This window comes from Musa acuminata, chromosome BXJ2-2 (assembly GCF_036884655.1).
Source record: "Musa acuminata AAA Group cultivar baxijiao chromosome BXJ2-2, Cavendish_Baxijiao_AAA, whole genome shotgun sequence".
Taxonomy (NCBI): domain Eukaryota; kingdom Viridiplantae; phylum Streptophyta; class Magnoliopsida; order Zingiberales; family Musaceae; genus Musa; species Musa acuminata.
In genome coordinates, this window is record NC_088339.1 from 11,611,004 (window position 1) to 11,635,302 (window position 24,299).

Below are 24,299 nucleotides of genomic sequence, written 5' to 3' on the forward strand. Positions count from 1 at the left end.
AGTCAAGAAAGCCAGATGAGAATCATGACATATGTAAGAAAGAAAAATAAATTTAAACTAAAACATAAAAATGAACCATGTCTTAACTTCTCAACGAAAGTGATATTGCCACAAAGAAAGAAGAAAAAAATGCCTATTAAGGAGCACGAACTTGGTAGATCAAATCTAATCACAAGCTAAGTAAAAGGATCAACATGCAAGGCAGTCTCGCCAATAAAATATATCCTACATAAAACATTATAGAAGTCCAACAAAAAATGAAAGTGTTAAAAGGGTGCAATCTGATGTAAGTAAGACCTGTGGAAAGATGCTATATTATACAAGGCTACTGTATCAGATGATGTGAGCACCAATGAAAATTTTTTTTTCACATTTAGATAAGAATTTAAATTGATAATATACATGAATAATTTATGCATCATAAATCAGAAAAGAAAAGATCTAAGGTATTTAATCTCAAGAACTTAGGTCTGATATCAATTATAAACATAAAATCTGTAATATGTTATATGTAATATGAAAAAAGTTTAATTCAAAATTAAAATCAAATAATAATATATCGGATTTACAATGCATATCTTTCGGTGTCATCTTAGAAAAAACTTTATGAAATCTATAGGGACACCATCTTCGGATCTAAAATCCACTATATGTCAATCTAAAAAGAGAACTAGATTCTCTTTTTTTCACTCTTTATATTTTTTTTCATATGACGACTTAGATTCGAAAGTTCAATAAAACAAAAAAAGTATTAAAAAGGTGTAATCCCGCAATTTACCCTAGTTGGATGTGATACTAGTTACAAGGCTACTGCATCAGATAATGTGAGAGACAATTAAAAAAGAAATTCTCATGATATGGTTCAACGTATTGTTAGAGTAACAATTATTTCAGAAAAAAATATGCCAAAGGGTCAAGCCAAAACATTATAATGATAACAAATAGGGCTGAAAATATTATAATGATAACAAATAGGTCTGGTGTCATGATTAAGAAAGTAGCAACTATTGTACAAGCCTATAAGGGCCAACTTGAAACAAATTAATCTTAATATGATGATAATCAATCCATTTAAGTTTATTATAGCAGAGAGACAAATTAATTCATGATAGCTTTTGTCAAGTACAAATGGTTAAGACTTTACGATTTTATTATTGTGGTAACAAAAGACTTATGTGTTACTCAATAATATGTCAACTAAAATATATCATTGGAGTAGGACAAATCACATTTTAAAGGAGAGATCAGACTGTCTCAACAAACATGTTATTTTCAACCAAGGACAATATAACTATCTAAAGTTATGCATACTCTAGTTTGCAGTATAAATAATCTATAATTAGCTCGAATCAACATATTGAAATTAACTAATTACATAACATAATTTATAATTAGCCTTCCTCTCTCTCTCTCTCTCTCTCTCTCTCTCTCTCTCCATCTCTCTCTATATATAGAACAAGAGCCGAGCCGTGGAAGCATTCTGTTTCCGACACATCTCTCTGACAATGGAGCACTCACAGCCAATATTCCGTGTAACACCTCTTCTCCTTTTCTTTTCTTTTTCCTAGTAATCCTATCTTAAAGCTTTAATCCTTCAAACTCCAACTTTTCTCGGTTACGTGCAGGTGTTGATGATTTTAGTGTTGTGGACGGTGGTAACAGCAGCGTTCATAGGGATCGCTGAGGGCCATCGCCACCACCGGCGGGCAGGTGGTGCGACGGAGCTAGAAGCCTTCCACTACGCAGCGGCAGGGGCAAGAGGATGCCGGGCCCATGTGGCCAGCCTGACGGACTTCGGCGGGGTGGGCGACGGGGTGACCTCCAACACGGCGGCCTTTGCGGTGGCCGTGGCCAACCTCAGTAAGGTGGTGTACGACGACGGCGCGATGCTGGTGGTGCCGGCCGGCCGGTGGCTCACCGGGCCCTTCAACCTCGCCGACCACTTCACCCTCTTCCTCGACCACGACGCCGTCATCCTCGCCACTCAGGTCCGCCTCCCTCCTCCGCCCCCTTCCCCCACCTTCTCCTCCATCTATTTCGATGTAGAGTGCATGTTCATAATCGTTCATGGCTCTCTTGTTTCTTATTCCCATTCCTCCTTCCTATTGCAAGGTTTCTAATCTTTTATATTGCAAGTATTACGATCCTTTCTATTGCAAGTGTTCCGATTCTTCCTATTACTAGCTTTCTAATCTTTCCTATTACAAGTGTCCTAACCTTTTCTTACTGCAATTTTATCTCTACATTTGCTTTGAATATTAGGAACTTTAAATTGTTCTAGCCTTGTATTTGATATATCTCCTGTTTAGATGAAACGATTTGAATCTGTGAAACTTCCGAGATTCTGACCTTTCTACCTTGTTATGGTTATAATTTTATGCACTGACCTCTGATTTGGACAAAACTTATTTGATCTGAATATAGACTCATAATTCTTTCTTTTGATAGCTTAATTTAAGAATTCGGAGTAAGTTTATCTATCCAAACTTCTATTTCAAATAAGCCTATGAATTCTGCAAAACAGGGATCGTAATTTCTGACCTTTTGATAATGAACTGCCTATAAGTCCTATTGGAAACTTTGATTTATTCCAAACTTATTTTATTTTAAATTAGACACGTAGATCTTTCATTTGATACTTAGATTGAAAGATTTAGAGTCCAAATGCCCGCCCAGTTTTCTGTTGAAACTGACCCTGTGAATTCTATAAAATTGAGATTTGTTCTTTGATCTTGAGTAACTAAATCTATTGTAACTCTTTATTGAAAATTTCGATTCATACAAAAATTATTTTATTTGAAATAAGATTGAAATATCTTTCACAATAGCTTTCTTGAGTATATTGGAGCACGATTGATAGTTTGAATCATTTGTTCAATGTGCCACTCGAATTCTGCTAGAAATCGAGCTTTGGTCAATTTCACATATTCTGGTTTTATTCCTTTGGAAATTGATTTCATTTAGCTTTCTTGTCCAATTGAGCTTTATATTACTGCTTTGAATTCTTGTATGCTCTTGTCCTTATAATTATTTGCATTCTTGAAAACTATTGTGTAACGTTTATACTATATCGTATTAACTCATATAGGCACATGTATATCCCATTGTTCCACATTTGCTTTCGATATGTGCCTCCATTTTCATTCCTTTGGACATTAAATTCTATCTAACCTTCTTATTTGAATTGAGTTACATGTGATTGCTAGGAATTCTTGAATGCTCTTGCTTTCATTTCCTTTCAAATATGAATACATTTGTGAAAGATTATACTTGTATCGTATTGACTCGTAAAGGCGCATGTACATTTTGTTGTTTTGCATATGCTTCCAATATGTGCTATTTATTGTTCATACTATCCTTTTGTACTTTAGTGTTTGTGGGATACTATAAACCTTTGCCAGAAATGGTAAAGGGAGTTATGCATAGAGCCTGCGATGCTCTACCGGCCCCCTCTGACTTCACCTAGATGTGGGTGGATGGAGCTCCAAAATGTGGGAGACTTCTGTTTGGTGATCATTTAGAAATGAATGAATCACATTCTGTCTGTGGTCCCACTACACTTTCTGTATGTTTGATATGATATTCAGAGCTTTGGTTATGTATTTATGTATGTGCTTTAGATAAGAAAGATATGAATGCAACGTCAAATACGACGTTTCAGCTTCTATTTTGTATTCGTTCATTGATATGCTCTGAAATGATTTATATGCCGTTGATATATTCTGAAATATTTCCTACACTATTGATATGTTCCGAAATGCTCCCTATGCCTCTGAAACGTTCCTACGCCATTGATATGCTTTGAAATATTCCATATGCCATTGATATGTTCCGAAATGTTCCATTCGTCATTGATATGCTCTGAAACATTTCATACGCCATTGATAAGCTCCGAAATGTTTCATTCATTATTGATATGCTCCGATGATTCAATATTGTATTTACTCCACTTCCTTATTTACAGTATGGAAACATATTCATTTCCTCTTCATCTATCCAAATCTATAACACTATCAGAGTGAAATAAGAGATCTAAGGAAGAACATAGGTTGGACTTTATTAGTAACAAGTAAATATTTTGTATGTAAAAAAATTAAGATATTAGGGGGATAAACACCAATAAAAAAATGAGGCAATCCAAAAAACACTTGATTGTGATCAAATTTATAAGCCGACTTGGATATCGAGCATTTACCTATAAGAACTAAATTAGTTGCAATAAATAGTTGCAACCCTAGAAATTAGAATTTAGTAAATCTTTTCTTACATAGAGTCATTATATATGATATGTGAAGATATGTATGAGAAGTAGGTTTTATACGGATCTATTTTTGCCATTCATTTCATTCTTGCTCGAGCCGAATGATGAAAAATTATCATATTTGGTTCCTTCAGGGGGTGGATCCATAAGAATTCACCTATCCCAATAATAAAAAAACTTGACTAGAATGATACTATATTAAGAGGTAGGGTGGCCATGGAAGGCCTAGGTCGCACGTTGGTGAGGAAGTTCTGCTCAAACTCCCTGGTGAGCTAGTCAAAGGACAAGACCGAAAATTGGCACAGTCGGTTGAACCACGCTCGTACCGGTCCCCTCAGGGTGGTCAGAAATGCCCGGCACATCAATGCATCGGAGGTGCCATAGAGGGCCATCTGAGCCCGAAATTCGGAGACATGCTCTGTGGGATCGGAGCCGCCGTCATATGTCTCCAATACCGACAGCCTGAAGTTGAGGGGTACCGACTTGTCCTGTACTTCCTGTGTGAAATAGGACCTGCCTGAGCTACCTGAGCTAGATCCGCTCGGTGATTTTTGGAACTCGTGCTAGAACTCGTCTAGGCATTGGTTGACCCGGGACAACTAGGCCCTGAGCGAGTCGTCCACCAAGTCAAACGATACGTAAAGGCGTAGTTTGCCACCTCGCCTTTGTTGATTTTCTCCTCGTCTTCGGAGGAGCTCGATTCATCCCATTTTTTGTTCTTCTTCTTTCGTTCAAAGCAAGTAGTTCCGTTCTTTTTACTTTTTAATTTTTGTTTCATTTGTTGTTTAAGTTCACCATCACTTGAGCTTATGCTCGAGTGGTCTTCAAATGTTCTATGTCCCAAATCCTTCCTGTTCTTTGGAAGGTGGTTCTCAAGTTCTTCACGTGCATTGCACGTCATTTCATATGTGATCAAGGAACCAATTAGTTCTTCAAGTGGAAATTGGTTCAAGTTTTTCGATTCTTGAATAGCAGTTACTTTTGAATCCCAAGGTTTAGAAAGTGAGCGCAAAATCTTGTTTACGAGTTCAAAATCCGAAAAATATTTTCCAAGAGCTCTTAAACTATTGACGACATCCGTGAAACGGGTGTACATGTTGCCTATAGTCTCGCTTGGTTGCATTCGAAAAAGCTCAAAATCATGCAATAAAATGTTAACTTTCGAGTCTTTGACTCTACTAGTTCCCTCGTGCATGATTTCAAGTGTTCGCCAAATGTCAAAAGCCGTTTCGCACGTAGAAATCCGATTGAACTCATTTTTGTCCAAAGCGCAAAATAAGGCATTCATAGCCTTTGCGTTTAAAGAAAAATACTTCTTCTCCAAATCCGACCATTCGTTCATCGGTTTAGAGGGAAGTTGAAAATCGTTTTCAACGATATTCCATAAATCCAAATTCAAAGAAATCAAGAAAACTCTCATTCGAGTTTTCCAATAAGTGTAGTCCAATCCGTTAAACAACGGTGGACGAAAGACCGATAAACCCTCTTGAAAGCCTTGAAGAGCCATTTCTCTCGGGTGTAAATCCGAAATGAGAAATACCCTGCTCTGATACCAATTGTTAGGATCGAGAGCACTAAGAGGGGGGGGGGGGGTGAATTAGTGCAGCGGAAAACTTTCTGCCATTAAAATCGAAATCTGCGTTCGAATGATAAAAACAACTTCTGTATGAAAGTTGATACTAAGCAAGGTTAAAGTCAAACTATGCAGGTAGTTTGCAGCTATGATGAAAACCAGAATATCGGCGCAAACTGAAATCCGGCGTTCGTACGAAGAAACTGATTTACGTCTAAATGCTGATTCGTAAATCACTTGATTAGATAAGACGTAGTTTAAGCAGGAGTATAAAGGCAGTGTGCAGTTATGGTAAAGCTCAAAACGTAAACGCAATCTGTAATATGATGATCATACGAAAAAGCATATTTACGTCTAAACGCAGATTTACGTCTAAACGCAAATTTACGTCTGAACCTTGAAACTCGTTCGTAAAATCGCAGAGGGTAGTAAGCTATTGAGAAGTTTGCAGTGAAGGTAAAATGCTCAAAGGAAATGCAAACCGAGATTTAGAGTGGTTCGGTCAATCTTGACCTACTCCACTTTTGGCTTCCTCCACCGACGAGGTTACCGACGTCAACTAGAGGCCTTCCTTCAATAGGCGAAGGCCAACCACCCTCTTACAGATTCACTCCTTTTGACGGGCTTAGGAGACAACCCTTACAGAAGTTTTCTCTCCTCTCTTTACAACTCAAACTTTGAAGAACAGAAAGAGGAGAACTAGTAGTTTTGAGCTCTAAGAACCACAGAAAGATAACAAGATTTCGAGTGTGTGTTCTGTGCTTTCAGTGCTGAATGGGTGGGGTATTTATAGGCCCCAACCCAGTTCAAATTTGGAGCTCAAATCTGTCAATTCCCGGAATTCCGGGATCAGGCGGTTGCACCTCCTGACTGGGGCGGTTGCACCGCCTGGCAGAGCTCGAAGACTGAGCCTCTGGGCGGTGCCACCTCTGTCAGGGGCAGTTGCACCTCTCTACCAGAGCTCGAAGACCGAGCTCAGGCGGTTGCACCACCTGACTAGAGAGGTTGCACCGCCTGGCAGAGCTCGAAACTTGAGCTCTAGCGGTGCTACCTCTTGACAGAAGAGGTTGCACCGCCCAATCTCGCTTGGAGACTGAGCCCGAGGCGGTGCCACCTCTTGGCTGGGGCGGTTGCACCACCCAGTCTCGCTGGGAGACATAGCCTGGGCGGTGCTACCTCCTGGCTTGGGCGGTTGCACCTCCCACAGTAATCAGGGTCCGAATGGGTTAATCCATTCGGCCCAATTTGATTCTTTCAGGGGCCCAATTGCCCCAAGATTAAGCTAATGGGATCACCTCCCATTTCTAACTTAATCAATGTGCTAACTACGATTATTTCCTAAGACATATTCTGCAGCTTGCTCCGGTGCGTCAATCGCTTCTTCCGACGAGTTTTCGGTGAACTTCCGTCGATCATCCGACGAACCCTCGGTGATCCTCCTGCGGACTTCCGGCAAACTCCTGGACTTGCGATGATCCACTTGGCAGGTTCCGACGAGCTCCTTTGGCAAGCTTCTGGACTTCTCGGATTTGTTCCCGCAGAACCTCCGACGACTGTCCGAACTTCCGTCGAGCTCTTGAACTCCCAACGTGATCATTGTCATGACTCCGGCGCAACTCCTGCTGCATGTCTTTCTTCCATTGTAGTTAATCCTGCACACTCAAAACAAAAACTTCGATCGAGACAATTAATCCTAAGCAATTAACTAAGTTGTCCGGCATGTCATTGGTCCCTCGACGCTTCGTCCGATTCTTCGGCGCATCGTCCTTTCCTGCAGCCTATTGCCCAATCGGCCTGTTGACTCCGCAACTCCGATATCCTTGGCACAATACCCGCTCTTCTTGGCCCGATGCCCGAGTCCACGACCCGAAGCCTTCTGTCAATACGTCGATCGATCCACCGACCTGACGTCCAATCTTCTGACATGTTCCTCCGGCACAACATGATTTTCCTGCTTTAATTGTCTCATCCAGATCGAAGCATCCTGCGTCACTCAAAACGCAGATTAAATCATAAACATATATCAAGTAGTTTCATCATCAAAATACGAGATTCAACAATTATAAGCTTTCTAATCTTTCCTATTACAAGTGTCCTAACCTTTCCTTACTGTAATTTTATCTCTACATTGTTTTGAATATGAGATACTTTAAATTATTCTAGCCTTGTATTTGATATATCTCCTGTTTAGATGTAACGATTTGAATTTGTGAAACTTTCGAGATTTTGACCTTTCTACCTTGTTATGGTTATAACTTTATGCACTGACCTCTGATTTGGACAAAACTTATTTGATCTAAATATAGACTTACATCCTTTCTTTTGATAGCTTATTTTAAGAATTCAGAATAAGTTTGCCTATCCAAACTTCTATTTTAAATAAGCCTACGAATTCTGCAAAACAGGGATCGTAATTTCTGACCTTTTGATAATGAACAGCCTATAAGTCCCTGTTCGAAACTTTGATTTATTCCAAGCTTATTTTATTTTAAATTAGACACGTAGATCTTTCATTTGATAGTTAGATTGAAAGATTTAGAGTCCAAATGCCCGCCCAGTTTTCTATTGAAACTGACCCTATGAATTCTATAAAATTGAGATTTGTTCTTTGATCTTGGGTAACTAAATCTATTGTAACTCTTTGTTGAAAACTTCGATTCATACGAAAATTATTTTATTTGAAATAAGATTGAAATATCTTTCACAATAGCTTTCTTGAGTATATTGCAGCACGATTGATAGTTTGAATCATTTGTTCAATGTGCCTCTCGAATTCTGCTAGAAATCAAGTTTTGGTCGATTTCACATATTCTGGTTTCATTCCTTTGGAAATTGATTTCATTTAGCTTTCTTGTCCAATTGATCCTAACCCTAATTACATGTGAACTACATACCTAAAAACATAATCCTAAGCAAGTTTTTAACCGGCCAACGTCGAGTTTTGTTTTGGCGAGCTTTCCTACGATCTTCCGGTGGACTTCCGATACGCCCTCGGGTTTCTTCCGGCGGACTCCCAGCAGGCTCCCGATCTTGTGACGAATTTAACGAGTAGCTAAGCCTTCTCGGTGATCTCTACGAATCTCTGATGATCTCTTCGGCAGACTTCCGAAAGTTCTGACAAGTCTTCGATCTTTCTTGGTTGGTTCCGACAGCATCTCTGACGAATCTTCGGACTCTCAAACATCCATCGAACTTGACTCTGGTATCCTTGCTTTATGTTTTTTAGGCTATCGTAGTTAATCCTACACACTTAACTTTAATAATTTGGATTAGATCAATTAACCCATCAATTAATTTCATAATCAAAATTCGAGATTCAACAATCTCCCCCTTTTTTATGATGACAATCAATTAATGATAGAGTTAAACATAGCTCCCCCTATCTATATGTCATATTGTGAGAAGATAAAACTACTTGAATTTCATCCCTTTGAATTCAAGCATAAATCAATAAGTTCTAACCGTTGAACTTATCGTTGTCTTATTAAGCATGAGCAAATACGAAACTTCGTATTTCTCATAATTTTCAGCTATTGAAAATCATTTTCAAGTTAAATTATAAGAGACAATTTTCACTTCGACGAGAGATAAAAAATTTTCAACATGATAAAGATTTTCAATATGAATTTCATGATATAAATGTGAGGAATGATTTCATATGATCAACCAATCTTGCGATATATTCAAAGATTTTGCAAGGTATATAAGACAAGCTTTTGCAATTCATTTAAGTCATGCTATCGATACGCATAAGTCGTACAAGTCATCACTTCTCCCCTTTTGTCATCCACAAAAAATAAGGAGATGAGACTTGAAACACAGTTTGTGATCATATCATACAAAATTCGAATTCATCATACAAAGTTAATCTCGCAAGAAATATTTATCCAGATTCTAAAACAAATCAGCAATTATCTAGAATTTAACAATACATCTCAAACAAAGGTTTAGTTTTTGTTCAAAAGAAGACGACAAACTTCTAACTTGACATTAAGAGTAATCAAAACATAATAAGAAACTACATCGATTAATCTTAGGAGGTAATCCATAGTGCTGATATATGACATCCATTTTTTGATTCATTTGTCGTAGTTCCTTCAAAATTTCAATTTGCTGGATTTGAATTTGTTCTTGCTGCGATTTGATCTGATACAATTCTGCCATAATGAGTTCTTCAGAGGATGAAACAGGAGTCGAAGGTGTTGCGCCAAAGGGACTAGGAGGAGGAGATTCATTTCCCCTAAGAATTGGTGTTTCGGGGTGTTCTATTGGTGGGAGAATTAGATCAATCCTTGTAGGTTGCCTAACCCATATACCCTTGCTAAATATGCACCTAAGTCTTTTCAGCAGATTTCTATTGATGATGTTATACCGATCACTTTGAATTGTTTCTTCATCGGGTGGGATACAAATGTCATGAGCAAGTAGGAATCGAGTGATTAACCCTCCATATGGCAACATAGTGTCTTTAGCTATAATATCCTTCATGTGTTGCCGGATTGAATATCCAAAACAGTTATGTTGACCGGTCATAATCTAATACATGGTGCTTATTTCTATTCGACTCATTTCATCAAGATGAAATTTTTTAGGGAATAGTATGCTTGTTATGATATGATGAAGGATTTTAGAGTTAAAGGGCAGTAAGTGCTCGCAACTCTTGGGTATTATGCCGAGGTCTGGATTTGCAAAAATAGTTTCGACGGCTTCGGAGTAAGTTGCTCCGATTATATTGACATCCCATTTACCTCTAAAATAACAACCCCTATGTTTTTCAGTGATTCCAATTAGTTCACAAATAGTACTATCAAAAATTCTAATTTATTTTCCTAGTAGGTAAGTACTCAGGCTGTCATTATCTACATATAAGTTTGCATAAAATAGCCTAACTAACCTAGGATAAATTGGTTCATTTATTTGTAGCAGAGGTAGGGCATCTAGATGTGCAAACCACCTAATGGGTTCTAGGTTTCCTAGTTCATTGAGATCAACGTGTTTACCCTTATGGATACCTCTTGTTTCGAAGTTTGGAAACCTAAGAGCTACTTCTTTGGATCTAAAAAGGTCTTGGTAATATAAATCTCCTTCAACCCTTTTCCCTTTTGATCTCTTAGGAGCCATTATCTAGACAAGATAGATGAAACTGTAAAGAGTAGGTAAAATAATGAGAAGAGAGGAAAGATTTCAGATTTTACCTTATTGAGAATCTCTTGGAAGATGGAGAGCTTGGACCAACAAGAATCCCTCTCCAAGGCTTTTAAATGTTGGAATGAAGGTTTAGAGAGGTTGTGGGAGAGCTTGAGGCAGTTTCTCACGGGTTGGGGGTGGTGTCACCGCCGGCCCTAACCCCTCGGCTTATAAAGGGGCTCTCGGGCGGTGCCACCGCCAAAAAGAGCAGTGCCACCGCCTAGTGCCTGAGCGCTTAGGCGGTGCTACCGCTGATTCTAGCGGTGCCACCACTGGCTTGCCGCGGAAGAGAAGAAAAAATTCTTTCTTCCCTCCTTTTGTTTTTCAGAGGTGTTCAACTCAAGATAGCTTGAGATGTTGGGTTGTACTTTAATATATCATTTGAAATCAAAAGAGAAGGATGAAATCAACTCCACAAAAGAACGGAACAAGGATGAGACATTTTTCGAAAAATACATTCAAACAACCTTATTTTCAGGGACAATTTAACATGCCTAGTTCCCTTCTAATGAATTCAAATTGGTCTTCATTTAAGACTTTTATAAAAATGTCTGCTAATTGATGCTTTGTGTCAATAAATTCTAGAACGACATTATTGTTAAGGACATGATCGCATATGAAATGATGCCTAATATCGATATGCTTAGTTCTAGAGTGCTGAATTTGATTTTTGGTAAGACATATGACACTTGTATTATCACATTTTATGGGAATGTTTTTCAAGTGAATTCCATAGTCTTCTAATGTATTTTTCATCTAAACAACTTGTGCACAGTATGCATTTGCAGCAATGTATTCAACTTCCATCGTAGATAGTACAACTGAATTTTGTTTCTTGGAAGTCCAAGAAACAAGTGCATGTCCTAAGAATTGGCACGTTTCAGATGTACTTTTTCTATCTATCCTGCATTTGCCAAAATCGGCATCTGCATAAGCTATTAAATCGAATTTTTCAGATTTTGGATACCACAATCCTAAATTTGGAGTTCCTTTAAGATATCTAAATATTCTTTTAACACTCTTAAGATGAGATAATTTAGGATTGGATTGAAATCTAGCGCAAAGTCCTACACTAAACATGATTTCTGGTCTAGTCGCGGTGAGGTAGAGTAGACTACCTATCATTCCCCTATATATTTTTTTATCGAAATTTTCACTATTTTCATCCATATCTAATTTAGTCGAAGTACTTATAGGGGTGTTTATCGCTTTTGAATTATTCATGTTAAATCATTTTAACAATTCTAATGTATATTTAGATTGGTTAAGAAATATACTATCACTAAGTTATTTGATTTGTAATCCTAGAAAGAAGGTTAATTCACCCATTAAACTCATTTCAAATTCATGACTCATACATTTGGCAAATGATTCACATAGCGATTCATCCGAAGAACCAAAAATAATATTGTCAACATAAATTTATACAATAAGAAAATTATTTTTAAAGTGTTTGATAAATAATGTAGTATCAACCTTGCCTTTGGTAAAATTATTTAAAATAAGAAAGGAACTAAGCCTTTCATACCAAGCTCTAGGAGCTTGTTTCAAGCCATAGAGAGCCTTAGTCAATTTGAATACATGATTAGGAAGAAGAGAGTTTTCAAATCCGGGAGGTTGTTCAACATATACTTCTTTAGAAATAAAACCATTCAAGAAGGCACTTTTGACATCCATTTGAAATACTTTAAAATTATTACTACTAGCATAGGCAAGGAGCATCCTAATGGCTTCTAATCTTGCCACAGGAGCGAAGGTTTCTTCGTAGTCGATACCTTCTTCTTGGTTGAAACCTTTGGTCACTAATCTAGCCTTGTTTCTAACCACGATACCGCATTCATCTTGCTTGTTTCTAAAGACCCATTTAGTACCAATGACTAAATGGTCACTAGGTCTAGGAACAAGTTTTCATACCTCATTCCTCTCAAATTGGTTCAATTCCTCTTGCATTGCTATGATCCAAAAATCATCTTTTAAGGCCTCGTCAATGCAATTAGGTTCGATTTGAGAAAGGAAGGCGGCGTTAGCACAAAAATTCTTAAAAGAAGAACGAGTTTGAACCCTTTTAATGTATCTCTTATAATTAGCTCCTTTGGATGAGCATCTATATACTTCCATTCCTTGGGTAAGGAAATTTCGGAAGAAGATGCCTCCAAGTTGCCATTTTTAGGGGGGGTTCATTTAAATCCAAATTATCAAAACCAAAATCATCATCAAAATTATTTTTTTTTAAATAAAAAATTTCATTAAAAACTACATGAATAGTCTCTTCTATAACTAAGGTTCTCTTGTTGAAAACACGAAAAGCCTTAGAAACTAAGGTTCTCATAAGATCTTCTTGACTCTTATTCAAATGGTCCATTAATATGTGTATATTGGATCTTTTGAGACAATTATTGGTCTTAGAATGTAATTCTAATTGGTCAATAAAAATACATGTCAATATAATTTTTTTTATTTTTTTAGATTAGTTAATCTATCTTGGAAGGTAAAAATGGGTAGAGTAAACCTATTTTTATTTTATTTGAAATTAACGTCCTCTTTATTTGCACGTCGGAAATGAATAAAATAAATCAATTAAATCACGAGAAGTGCTTCCATAGAAGTTAAACTTCCATTTATCTACATCTCTTGTTTTTTATTCCCATTCCCATAAGAATGAATACTATGATTTGCATTTCGAATAGGCATAGATATATCATCTTTAAGATAACTTCTATCTTGAGAGTTATTCACAATCTCCCCTAATGTATAATCTAATATATAAATCAATTGATTCTGTCAGGTTAGTTATATGTTGTGTTGTGTCAACTATATCCACATAAGGTGGTGAGATGATATCTGGAGCAGTTATATATTTAGGGCCCTTTATGCAAATGGATGCATCTCTAACTCTATATATATTACTTCTCGATACAATTTCTTTCAAATTTAGTAAAATTTTATGTATCAATTTTTCAATACTTATTATCGTAGAATATTCATGCAATACTTTTTCAGAGTTTGCACATGGGATACATGTTCCTTCTAATTCTCAAGTAAAGCCCTTTGCATTGCAATAGCTATGGTATTGGCTTGACCTTTCGTAAGCGAGGATAGAATAAAAGACTATTATAAAAATATTTATGTCTACTCTTGATTCAACATACCTCTACTGCAGTGTTCTAGTGGATCCTACTACTTCCTCTCAAATCATATTATACTAATACTATTATTTAATCATATCATTGAATCATTTATTTCTCATGAAATCATTTGTTATATCATGTACAAAACTTAATTATATACCACTTCTACAAATGGCTCATAATATGACTAGCAATTGCCACTAATCATTATATCATCACATTATAGTTCATGCCTTAATGGTATAAACTATAATGTCATGGTATAAGAAGTGGGGCAAATAATGCTAGTCAAGAAAGCCAGGTAAGAAAGAAAAATAAATTTAAACTAAAACATAAAAATGAACCATGTCATAACTTCTCAACGAAAGTGATATTGCCACAAAGAAAGAAGAAAAAATGCCTATCATGGAGCAAGAACTTGGGTGATCCAATATAATCACAAGCTAAGTAAAAGGATCAACATGCAAGGCAGTCTCGCCATTAAAATATATCCTACATAAAACATTATAGAAGTCCAACAAAAAATGAAAGTGTTAAAAGGGTGCAATCTGATGTAAGACCTGTGAGTTATGGAAAGACGCTATATTATACAAGGCTACTGTATCAGATGATGTGAGCACCAATGAAAATTTTTTTTTCACATTTAGATAAGAATTTAAATTGATAATATACATGAATAATTTATACATCATAAATTAGAAAATAAAATATCTAAGGTATTTAATCTCAAGAACTTGGGTTCTGATATCAATTGTAAACATAAAATCTGTAATATGCTATATATAATATGAAAAAAAATTAATTCAGAATTAAAATTAAATAATAATATATCGGAACTACAATGCATATCTTTCGATGTCACCTGGAAAGAACTTTATGAAATCTATAGGGACACCATCTTCGAATCTAAAACCGACTATATATCAATCTAAAAAGAGAACTATTCTCTTTTTTCACTCTTTATATATTTTTTTTCATACGACGACTTAGATTCAGAAGTTCAATAAAAAAAAATAAGTATTAAAAAGGTATAATCTTGCAATTTACCCTCGTTGGATGTGATACTAGTTACAAGGCTACTATATCAGATAATGTAAGAATCAATTAAAAAATAAATTCCCATGATATGGTTCAACGTATTGTTAGAATAACAATAATTTCAGGAAAAAAAATAGGGCTGAAAATATCATAATGATAACAAATAGGTCTAGTGTCATGATTAAGAAAGTAGCATACAAGCCTATAAGGGCCAACTTGAAATAAATTAATCTTAATATGATGATAATCAATCCATTTAAGTTTATTAGAGCAGAGAGACAGATTAATTTATGATAGCTTTTGTCAAGTACAAATGGTTAAGACTTTACGATTTTATTATTATGGTAATAAAAGACTTATGTGTTGCTCAATAATATGTCAACTAAAATATATCGTTGGAGTAGGACAAATCACATTTTAAAGGAGAGACCAGACCATACTGTCTCAACAAACATGTTATTTGCAACCAAGGATAATATAACTATCTAAAGTTATGCATACTCTAGTTTGCAGTATAAATAATCTATAATTAGCTCGAATCAACATACTGAAATTAACTAATTACATAACATAATTTATAATTAGCCTTCCTCTCTCTCTCTCTCTCTCTCTCTCTCCATCTCTCTCTATATATAGAACAAGAGCCGAGCCGTGGAAGCATTCTGTTTCTGACACATCTCTCTGACAATGGAGCACCCGCAGCCAATATTCCGTGTAACACCTCTTCTCCTTTTCTTTTCTTTTTCCCAGTAATACTATCTCAAAGCTTTAATCCTTCAAACTCCAACTTTTCTTAGTTACGTGCAGGTGTTGATGATTTTAGTGCTGTGGACGGTGGTAACAGCGGCGTACATAGGGATCGCTGAGGGCCATCACCACCACCGGCGGGCAGGTGGTGCGGCGGAGCTAGAAGCCTTCCACTACGCGGCGGCGGGGGCAGGAGGATGCCGGGCCCACGTGGCCAGCCTAACGGACTTCGGCGGGGTGGGCGACGGGGTGACCTCCAACACGGCGGCCTTTGCGGCGGCCGTGGCCAACCTCAGTAAGGTGGCGTACGACGGCGGCGCGATGCTGGTGGTGCCGGCCGGTCAGTGGCTCACCGGGCCCTTCAACCTCGCCGACCACTTCACCCTCTTCCTCGACCACGACGCCGTCATCCTCGCCACTCAGGTCCGCCTCCCTCCTCCGCCCCCTTCCCCCACCTTCTCCTCCATCTATTTCGATGTAGAGTGCATGTTCATAATCGTTCACGGCATGTTTGCCATTACCATCGCCTCTATCATCTGCGTTGCCTTCATCCTCGGTGCTGATTATGGCTAGTAGCCCTTCCCATCGAGTCCGTTCATCTGACAGCTCTCGCCAGATGAACGGTGACGATGAAGAATAGATTCATCACTAGTAAGCCCCACCAGAACGTTACATAGCGAGTGTATACTATTCTAACGTTTCCTTCATCTCATCTCCAAGGAGAATTCACAAGTCTAATCCGATGTGCATAGTCACCGCTTTGGACTGATGAGGGAAAAGAAGTGAACTAAGCCACTACAAATCTAAATTTGTCTTGATAATATTAATTTCTGAAATATTTGCAATTTGTATGGTAGATTTTTGACTATTTAGTATCTCTACTTTGATGTCTCAAAATAAGAAAACAGTAATATTTGTTTTGTTTTATTATTATTATTATTATCATTATTATTATTATTATTATTATTATTATTATTTCTCTTGTATGTCATATCCTTGTATGTGAACATCAATAATCTTGGATTAGAATCCACATAAAAAATTTCCTTTCAAATTTCAAGATCTTGAAGATAACGCTCCAAAATTAATAAGTTTTAATTGAGAATGACATTCGGAACTTTCCGAGTGTAAGAACTTTAAGGTAGGAAAGGATGTGAGGAAACCAACATAAGAATGGAATGCAGTGTAGACCTTACCCTTACATTAATTTTCGGCTCCACCATCATCCAATCTCTCAGTGTTTTCTTTTTGACTAAACCTTGTAGATCTGTGTAACTAATTGGGTTTCCTGAAGACAGCAAAACTCTATTAATGCTACAAACTTGGGAGAACAAGTTAGATTTCAACTGCAGCTTATATAACATAAATTTCTATTCTGCAATCCCATTTTATGGCTTCTCACACTGCAACTTTGACAGCATTGCTTATGAATTGCATGGATACTCTTTTTTTTTTTTGTTTATTGGTAGCTAATAGAAGCTTTAATACTATGTTCTTTTGTTCAATCTGCATCAACTAAGATAATTGGTGATATGCTTATGCAGGATATCAACGAGTGGCTGATCATTGACCCTTTGCCCTCCTACGGTAGAGGAAGAGATGCGGCTGGGGGTAGATACAGTAATCTCATCATGGGATATAACCTAACCGATGTGGTCATAACAGGTAGTATATACGTTGCATATTTTCAGTACTTCTATCACATTACTTCTAAATTCATAAAGCCTGCGTCGTGTTGTCATTCCATGATCCCCTAAAATTTAGATAAAAAAAATTATTTTTAGTCAAAAACTATAACATTTAATTCAGTTTATGATGTTTTGGCGTGCTTTGATTGACAAGAAGACACATATATATCATCATCTAACTTGTTTGCATCATAGATGGGGAACATAATATAATTTGATTGCAACATACCACGTCCTGATGCTAACAAGTTTTATTGTTATTTTTAGGGAATAATGGAACTATCGATGGACAACGTGAATGTTGGGCTGATGGCTCATATTCAGCCCATGTGGGCTTTATCAGCCCACAGCCCACACCCCCTCTTAACCTAACCCTAATTAAGATTAGGGGGGTGTGGTGGCTGCGTTTTAGAGGCAGATTAAAGCTATAAAAAGGCAGCAACGAGGCAGATCTTTAGAGTGACGAGATTCCAAAGAGAAGAAGGAGAACAAGGTAGAAAAGGAAGAGAAAGAAAGGGAAGAAGACAAGGACAATGCAGAGAGACTGTTCACAATCATCTAGCAGTGTTCTCATCTCAGGTTAGATCAAATCTACAGGAGACTCTTGCTGTGATTACTTGGGGAGGTTTTAGATATTGTGGGCAGTGACGTGATCCTTGTATCCCAGTTATTCTCTTGTGGTTGTTGCTAGGGTTTTAGGCAAGAGATTGAGATTTGTACATTCATTATTCTCATAGTGGATTATCTCTAGTTTGCCCCGTGGTTTTTACCCTTCACATTGAAGGGGTTTTCCACGTATATCTTGGTATTCTATTTGATTGTGTTTCCATTTTATTCCGCTGTGTATTTTGGTCTTCTAGTATTTGTTCCTATACAAAGGTTATTCCTGTTTATATCCCCATCAACTGGTATCAGAGCGGGGTTTTTGTGATTTAATTTTTGTATTTGAACATGGAGGTTAGTAATATTTCTCGTATGATTAGTTTGAATGGAAATAATTGGATGATATGGAAACCAAGAATGGAAGATCTCTTGTATTGCAAAGATTTGTATGGACCTTTGCAAGGGGATAGTGCAAAACCTACAATTATGACAGATGATGAGTGGAAGAGGTTAGATCGAAAAACAATAGGGTTTATTAGACAGTGGCTTGATGATAGTGTCTTTCACCATGTTTCTACTGAAATTTCTGCATATTCTCTTTGGAAAAAATTGGAAAGTCTCTATGAAAGAAAAACAGCTGGCAACAAAGCTTTTTTGATCAGAAAACTTGTGAACCTAAAATATAGAGAGGGTGCTTCTATTGCTGAGCATTTGAATGAAATGCAGAGTATTACTAACCAGTTATCCTCTATGAAAATGTCTCTTGATAATGAGTTGCAGGCATTGTTACTTCTCAGTTCATTACCAGAAAGTTGGGAGACACTAGTGGTTTCCCTCAGTAATTCTGCACCAGATGGTATTGTCACTATGAGTCAAGTAACAAGCAGTTTGTTGAATGAGGAGTTGAGAAGAAAGAGTTTAGCAACATCTCAGAATGATTCACAGGCACTTATCTCAGAGAACAGAGGAAGGTCAAAGTCTAGAAGCAGTTCACGTATGGGTAGGAGCAAGTCAAGATCAAGAAAAGATATTGTTTGCTATAACTGTGGTGAGAAAGGACATTACAAGAACCAATGTAAGCAACCTAAGAAGAACAAGAAAAAGGGGAAAGAAGTGGAGTCTACAGAGTCAAAGGATAATACTACAACTACAGTGCAAGGTGGTGATTATTTGATTTTGTCTCCTTCTGATGATATTTTTTCTTGTGTGTGATAGGATCTTGAGTGGGTAATTGACACAGGTGCTTCTTATCATGCTACACCTCGGAGAGAGTTTTTTGCTACATACAGGTCTGGAAACTTTGGTGTTGTCAAGATGGGCAACTATGGCACAGCAGACATCATTGGCATGGGTGATATCCATTTAAAGACCAACCTTGGCTGCAAGTTGGTACTTAAGGATGTGAGGCATGTGGTTGACTTGAGGCTGAATTTAATTTCAGTTGGAAGACTAGATGATGAAGAGTATGAAAGTAGATTTCACAGAGGTCCATGGAAGCTAAGTAAGGGTTCTCTTGTTATAGCTAGTGGATAGAAATGTCATACTTTATACAGGTTGCAGGCTAAAGCTTATGGTGAGCAGTTAAATGCTACAGAGAAAGACTTCAGTATGGAGTTGTGGCATAGGCGATTGGGACACATGAGCGAGAAGGGGCTGCAAGCTCTTTCCAAGAGAGAGGTATTACCAGATCTCAGAGGTATACATCTGAACCCTTGTATTGATTGTTTGGCTGGTAAACAACATAGAGTTTCATTTGCTAGTACTGCTTTATCTAGAAAAATGCATGCCTTAGACCGTGTTTATACAGATGTATGTGGTCCTTTGAGGACAAAAACTCCTGATGGATCTATTGATGTTCTTGGTATAAGTGGTGCACTTTATTTTGTCACTTTTATAGATGATTTTTCCAGGAAAGTTTGGGCTTATGCTTTGAAGACTAAAGATCAGGTTATTAATGTCTTCAAAGAGTTTCATGCCAGGGTTAAAAGGGAGACAGAAAGGAAATTGAAATGCATAAGATCAGATAATGGTGGTGAGTATACAGGATTGTTTAATGACTATTGCAGGTCACATGGGATCCAACATGAGATGACAGTTCCTGGTACACCTCAACATAATGCAATTACAGAGAGGATGAACCGCACCATCATGAAAAAGATCAGATGTATGCTTTCACAGGCCAAGCTACCCAAAAGGTTTTGGGATAAAGCTTTGAGGACTGCAGTTGATGTGATCAACTTATCACCATGTACAGCCCTAGATGGTGATGTTGTAGAGCATGTATGGTCAGAGAAAGATGTTTCCTACAGGCATTTGAGAGTATTTGGTTGTCGTGCATTTGCACATGTTCCAGATAATGAGAGGTCCAAGCTGGATGGTAAGTCTAAAGAATGTATTTTTCTTGGTTACTCACATGATCAGTTTGGTTACAGGCTTTGGGATCCAGAAAAGCAGAAGGTGTTCAGGAGCAGAGATGTGGTCTTCTTTGAGGATCAAACCTTTGAGGATTTGAAGAAGAAGGCACCAGCCAAGACTTCTGCAGAAGGATTAGCAGATTGTGACCCAGTTATTCCTCCAATATATCAGGGTGATGGGAGAGATGTGCAGGAAAATAGTGTAGAGCCTGATGTTGATCTACCTGCAGGACATGTTGAGCAAGAAGAAGCAAGAGAGCAAGTTCCCGCAGAACCTCAGTTGAGAAGATCTTCTAGACAACGTCAACCTTCCAGAAGATACTCTACAGATGAGTATGTGATGCTTACTGATGCAGGTGAACCAGAGAGTTACCAGGAAGCAATTGAGAGTGAGCAGAAAGAGAAGTGGTTAGTTGCTATGCAGGAAGAGATGGATGCTCTTCAGAAGAACCACACTTATGATTTGGTGCTGCTACCAAATGGAATGAAGGCCTTGAAGAACAAGTGGGTTTTTAGGTTGAAGACTCAAGAATATTGTTCTCAACCAAAGTACAAAGCTAGATTGGTTGTGAAAGGCTTTGGTCAAAAGAAAGGTATTGACTTTGAAGAGATATTTTCTCCTGTTGTTAAAATGTCTTCTATTCATGTTGCTCTTGGTATTGCTGCTAGCCAGGACTTGGAGGTTGAGCAGTTAGATGTGAAGACAGCTTTCCTTCATGGTGATTTGGAGGAGGAAATTTATATGGAGCAACCAGAAGGCTTCAAAGTCAAAGGTAAATATAATTTTGTCTACAAGTTGAAGAAGAGCTTGTATGGGCTAAAGCAAGCTCCAAGACAGTGGTACAGAAAGTTTGATTCATTTATGACAGAAAATGGATACAAAAGAACGGCTTCAGATCATTGTGTGTACATCAAATGGTTTGGTGAGGATTTTATTATTCTCTTACTTTATGTTGATGACATGCTTATTCTTGGGAAAGATATGTCTAAAATTGACAGGTTGAAGAAGGAACTGAGTGAGTCTTTTGCAATGAAGGACTTGGGGCCAGCAAAGCAAATACTAGGCATGCAGATTTCTCGTGACAGGAAAAACAAGAAGATTTGTTTGTCACTGGAGAAATACATCGAGAAGGTATTGGAAAGATTCAGTATGAGCAATGCTAAGCCAGTTGGTTCTCCTCTTGTAGGTCACTTCAAGTTGTGCTCAGAACAGAGTCCGTCAAGTGATGAGGAGAAGGAGAAAATGCAAAAGGTTCCTTATGCTTCAGCAGTTGGAAGTTTAATGTATGCAATGGTATGTACGAGGCCGGACATCGCATATGCAGTGGGTGTTACTAGCAGATTTCTTGCAAATCCAGGCAAAGAGCACTGGGCAGCAGTGAAGTGAATTTTTAGATATCTCAGAGGGAGCTCTAAGGTTTGTTTAAGCTTTGGAGTTGGACCACCTGTGTTAACAGGTTACACAGATGCAGATATGGCAAGAGATATAGATACGAGGAAGTCTACTTCAGGTTATATACTTACTTTTGCAGGGGGAGCTGTGTCATGGCAATCCAGGTTACAAAGGTGTATTGCTCTCTCCACCACAGAAGCAGAATATATTGCTGCTATAGAGGTATGCAAAGAAATGTTATGGATGAAAGAATTCTTACAAGAATTGGGGCTGAAACAGGAAAATTATGTGGTGCATTGTGACAGCCAGAGTGTCATCCATTTGTGTAAGAACCCAATGTTTCATTCCAAGTCAAAGCATATAGATATCAGATACCATTGGATTCGAAATGTATTTGAAGAGAAGCAGTTGCAGCTTCAGAAAATTCATACAGATGACAACGGAGCAGACATGTTGATGAAGACCTTACCAAAAGAAAGACAGGAGATATGCCGATAGTTGGTCGGTATGGCTTCACATTGAGGAGTCATGGGACAGCCTCCCTTATGGGCTGAAGGGGGAGGTTGTTGGGCTGATGGCCCATATTCAGCCCATGTGGGCTTTATCAGCCCACAGCTCACACCCCCTCTTAACCTAACCCTAATTAAGATTAGGGGGGTATGGTGGCTGCGTTTTAGAGGCAGATTAAAGCTATAAAAAGGCAGCAACGAGGCAGATCTTTGTAGCGACGAGATTCCAAAGAGAAGAAGGAGAACAAGGCAGAAGAGGAAGAGAAAGAAAGGGAAGAAGACAAGGACAACGCAGAGAGACTGTTCACAATCATCTAGCAGTGTTCTCATCTCAGGTTAGATCAAATCTACAATAGACTCTTGCTGTGATTACTTGGGGAGGTTTTAGATATTGTGGGCAGTGACGTGATCCTTGTATCCCAGTTATTCTCTTGTGGTTGTTGCTAGGGTTTTGGGCAAGAGATTGAGATTTGTACATTCATTATTCTCATAGTGGATTATCTCTAGTTTGCCCCGTGGTTTTTACCCTTCACATTGAAGGGGTTTTCCACGTATATCTTGGTGTTCTGTTTGATTGTGTTTCCATTTTATTCCGCTGTGTATTTTGGTCTTCTAGTATTTGTTCCTATACGAAGGTTATTCCTGTTTATATCCTGGTGGAAAATGTTCGGTAACAAAGAACTCAATTACACTCGTGGATACCTCATTGAATTGATGTACTGCAAACAAGTGCTGATTTCCAACATTACATTGGTTAACTCTCCATCGTGGAATGTCCATCCAGTGTACAGCAGGTTTATATTAATAATCTACTTTCAGAACACTTGAAGGCTTCTTTTGCTTTCCATTCTATTGTTACAATCTGATGTTAACGTGAATGAATGCACTGTGCAGCCACGTAATCGTCTCAGGCATCACAATTCTTGCACCGGTCAACTCTCCCAACACTGATGGGATCGATCCAGGTGGATATCGTACCTACATTTACTTGGGTTGTAGATTCTATGTTGCTGTTTCGATTGATTCTTTTTGGTGGTTTCTCTCTTCTTCGCAGACTCATCCTCCAATGTCCGCATTGAGGACTGCTACATAGTCTCAGGCGATGACTGCATCGCCATTAAAAGCGGTTGGGATGAGTACGGGATTGCATTCAACATGTCAAGCAAACACATAGTGATCAGACGGCTCACCTGCATCTCCCCCACGAGCGCTGTCATCGCCCTGGGAAGCGAGATGTCGGGAGGAATCCAAGATGTCCGGGCCGAAGACATCACGGCCATCCACTCCGAATCCGGCGTCAGGATCAAGACGACCATCGGAAGGGGAGCTTACGTGAAGGACATATTCGTGAGAAGAATGAATCTGCACACAATGAAGTGGGTCTTCTGGATGACGGGCACCTACGGGCAGCACCCGGACGACAAATTTGATCCGAAAGCCATTCCGGTGGTGCAGAATATCAGTTACAGCAACGTGGTGGCCGAGAACGTGACCATGGCCGCGAAGCTGGAGGGGATTCCCGGCGCGCCCTTCACCGGAATATGCATCTACAATGTGACGGCGGAGGTGGTGAAGTCGAAGAAGCCGATTTGGAACTGCACCGACGTGGAGGGCGTATCGAGTCACGTGACGCCCACTCCCTGTGCGCAGATTCCGGAATATCCAGATCGTATAACGCATTGCCCCTTCCCTGAAGATGATCTACCTGTGAATGGTGTTGGGCTAGAGGAGTGTGCTTATCAGAGAGCCAAACCATGA

At 38.3% G+C, this 24,299-nt stretch overlaps 1 protein-coding gene across 1 annotated transcript; it reads left to right on the forward strand.

Moving 5' to 3' along the window:
- The first annotated feature begins 1,505 nt into the window (after nucleotides 1-1,505).
- On the forward strand, nucleotides 1,506-24,299 carry LOC135604747 (probable polygalacturonase). The gene is made up of 9 exons (XM_065094400.1): nucleotides 1,506-1,532; nucleotides 1,626-1,988; nucleotides 15,995-16,357; nucleotides 17,479-17,599; nucleotides 17,890-17,920; nucleotides 23,192-23,335; nucleotides 23,436-23,506; nucleotides 23,596-23,698; nucleotides 23,843-24,299. Exons 1-9 carry the CDS (start codon nucleotides 1,506-1,508, stop codon nucleotides 24,297-24,299), a joined length of 1,680 nt encoding a protein of 559 aa, XP_064950472.1.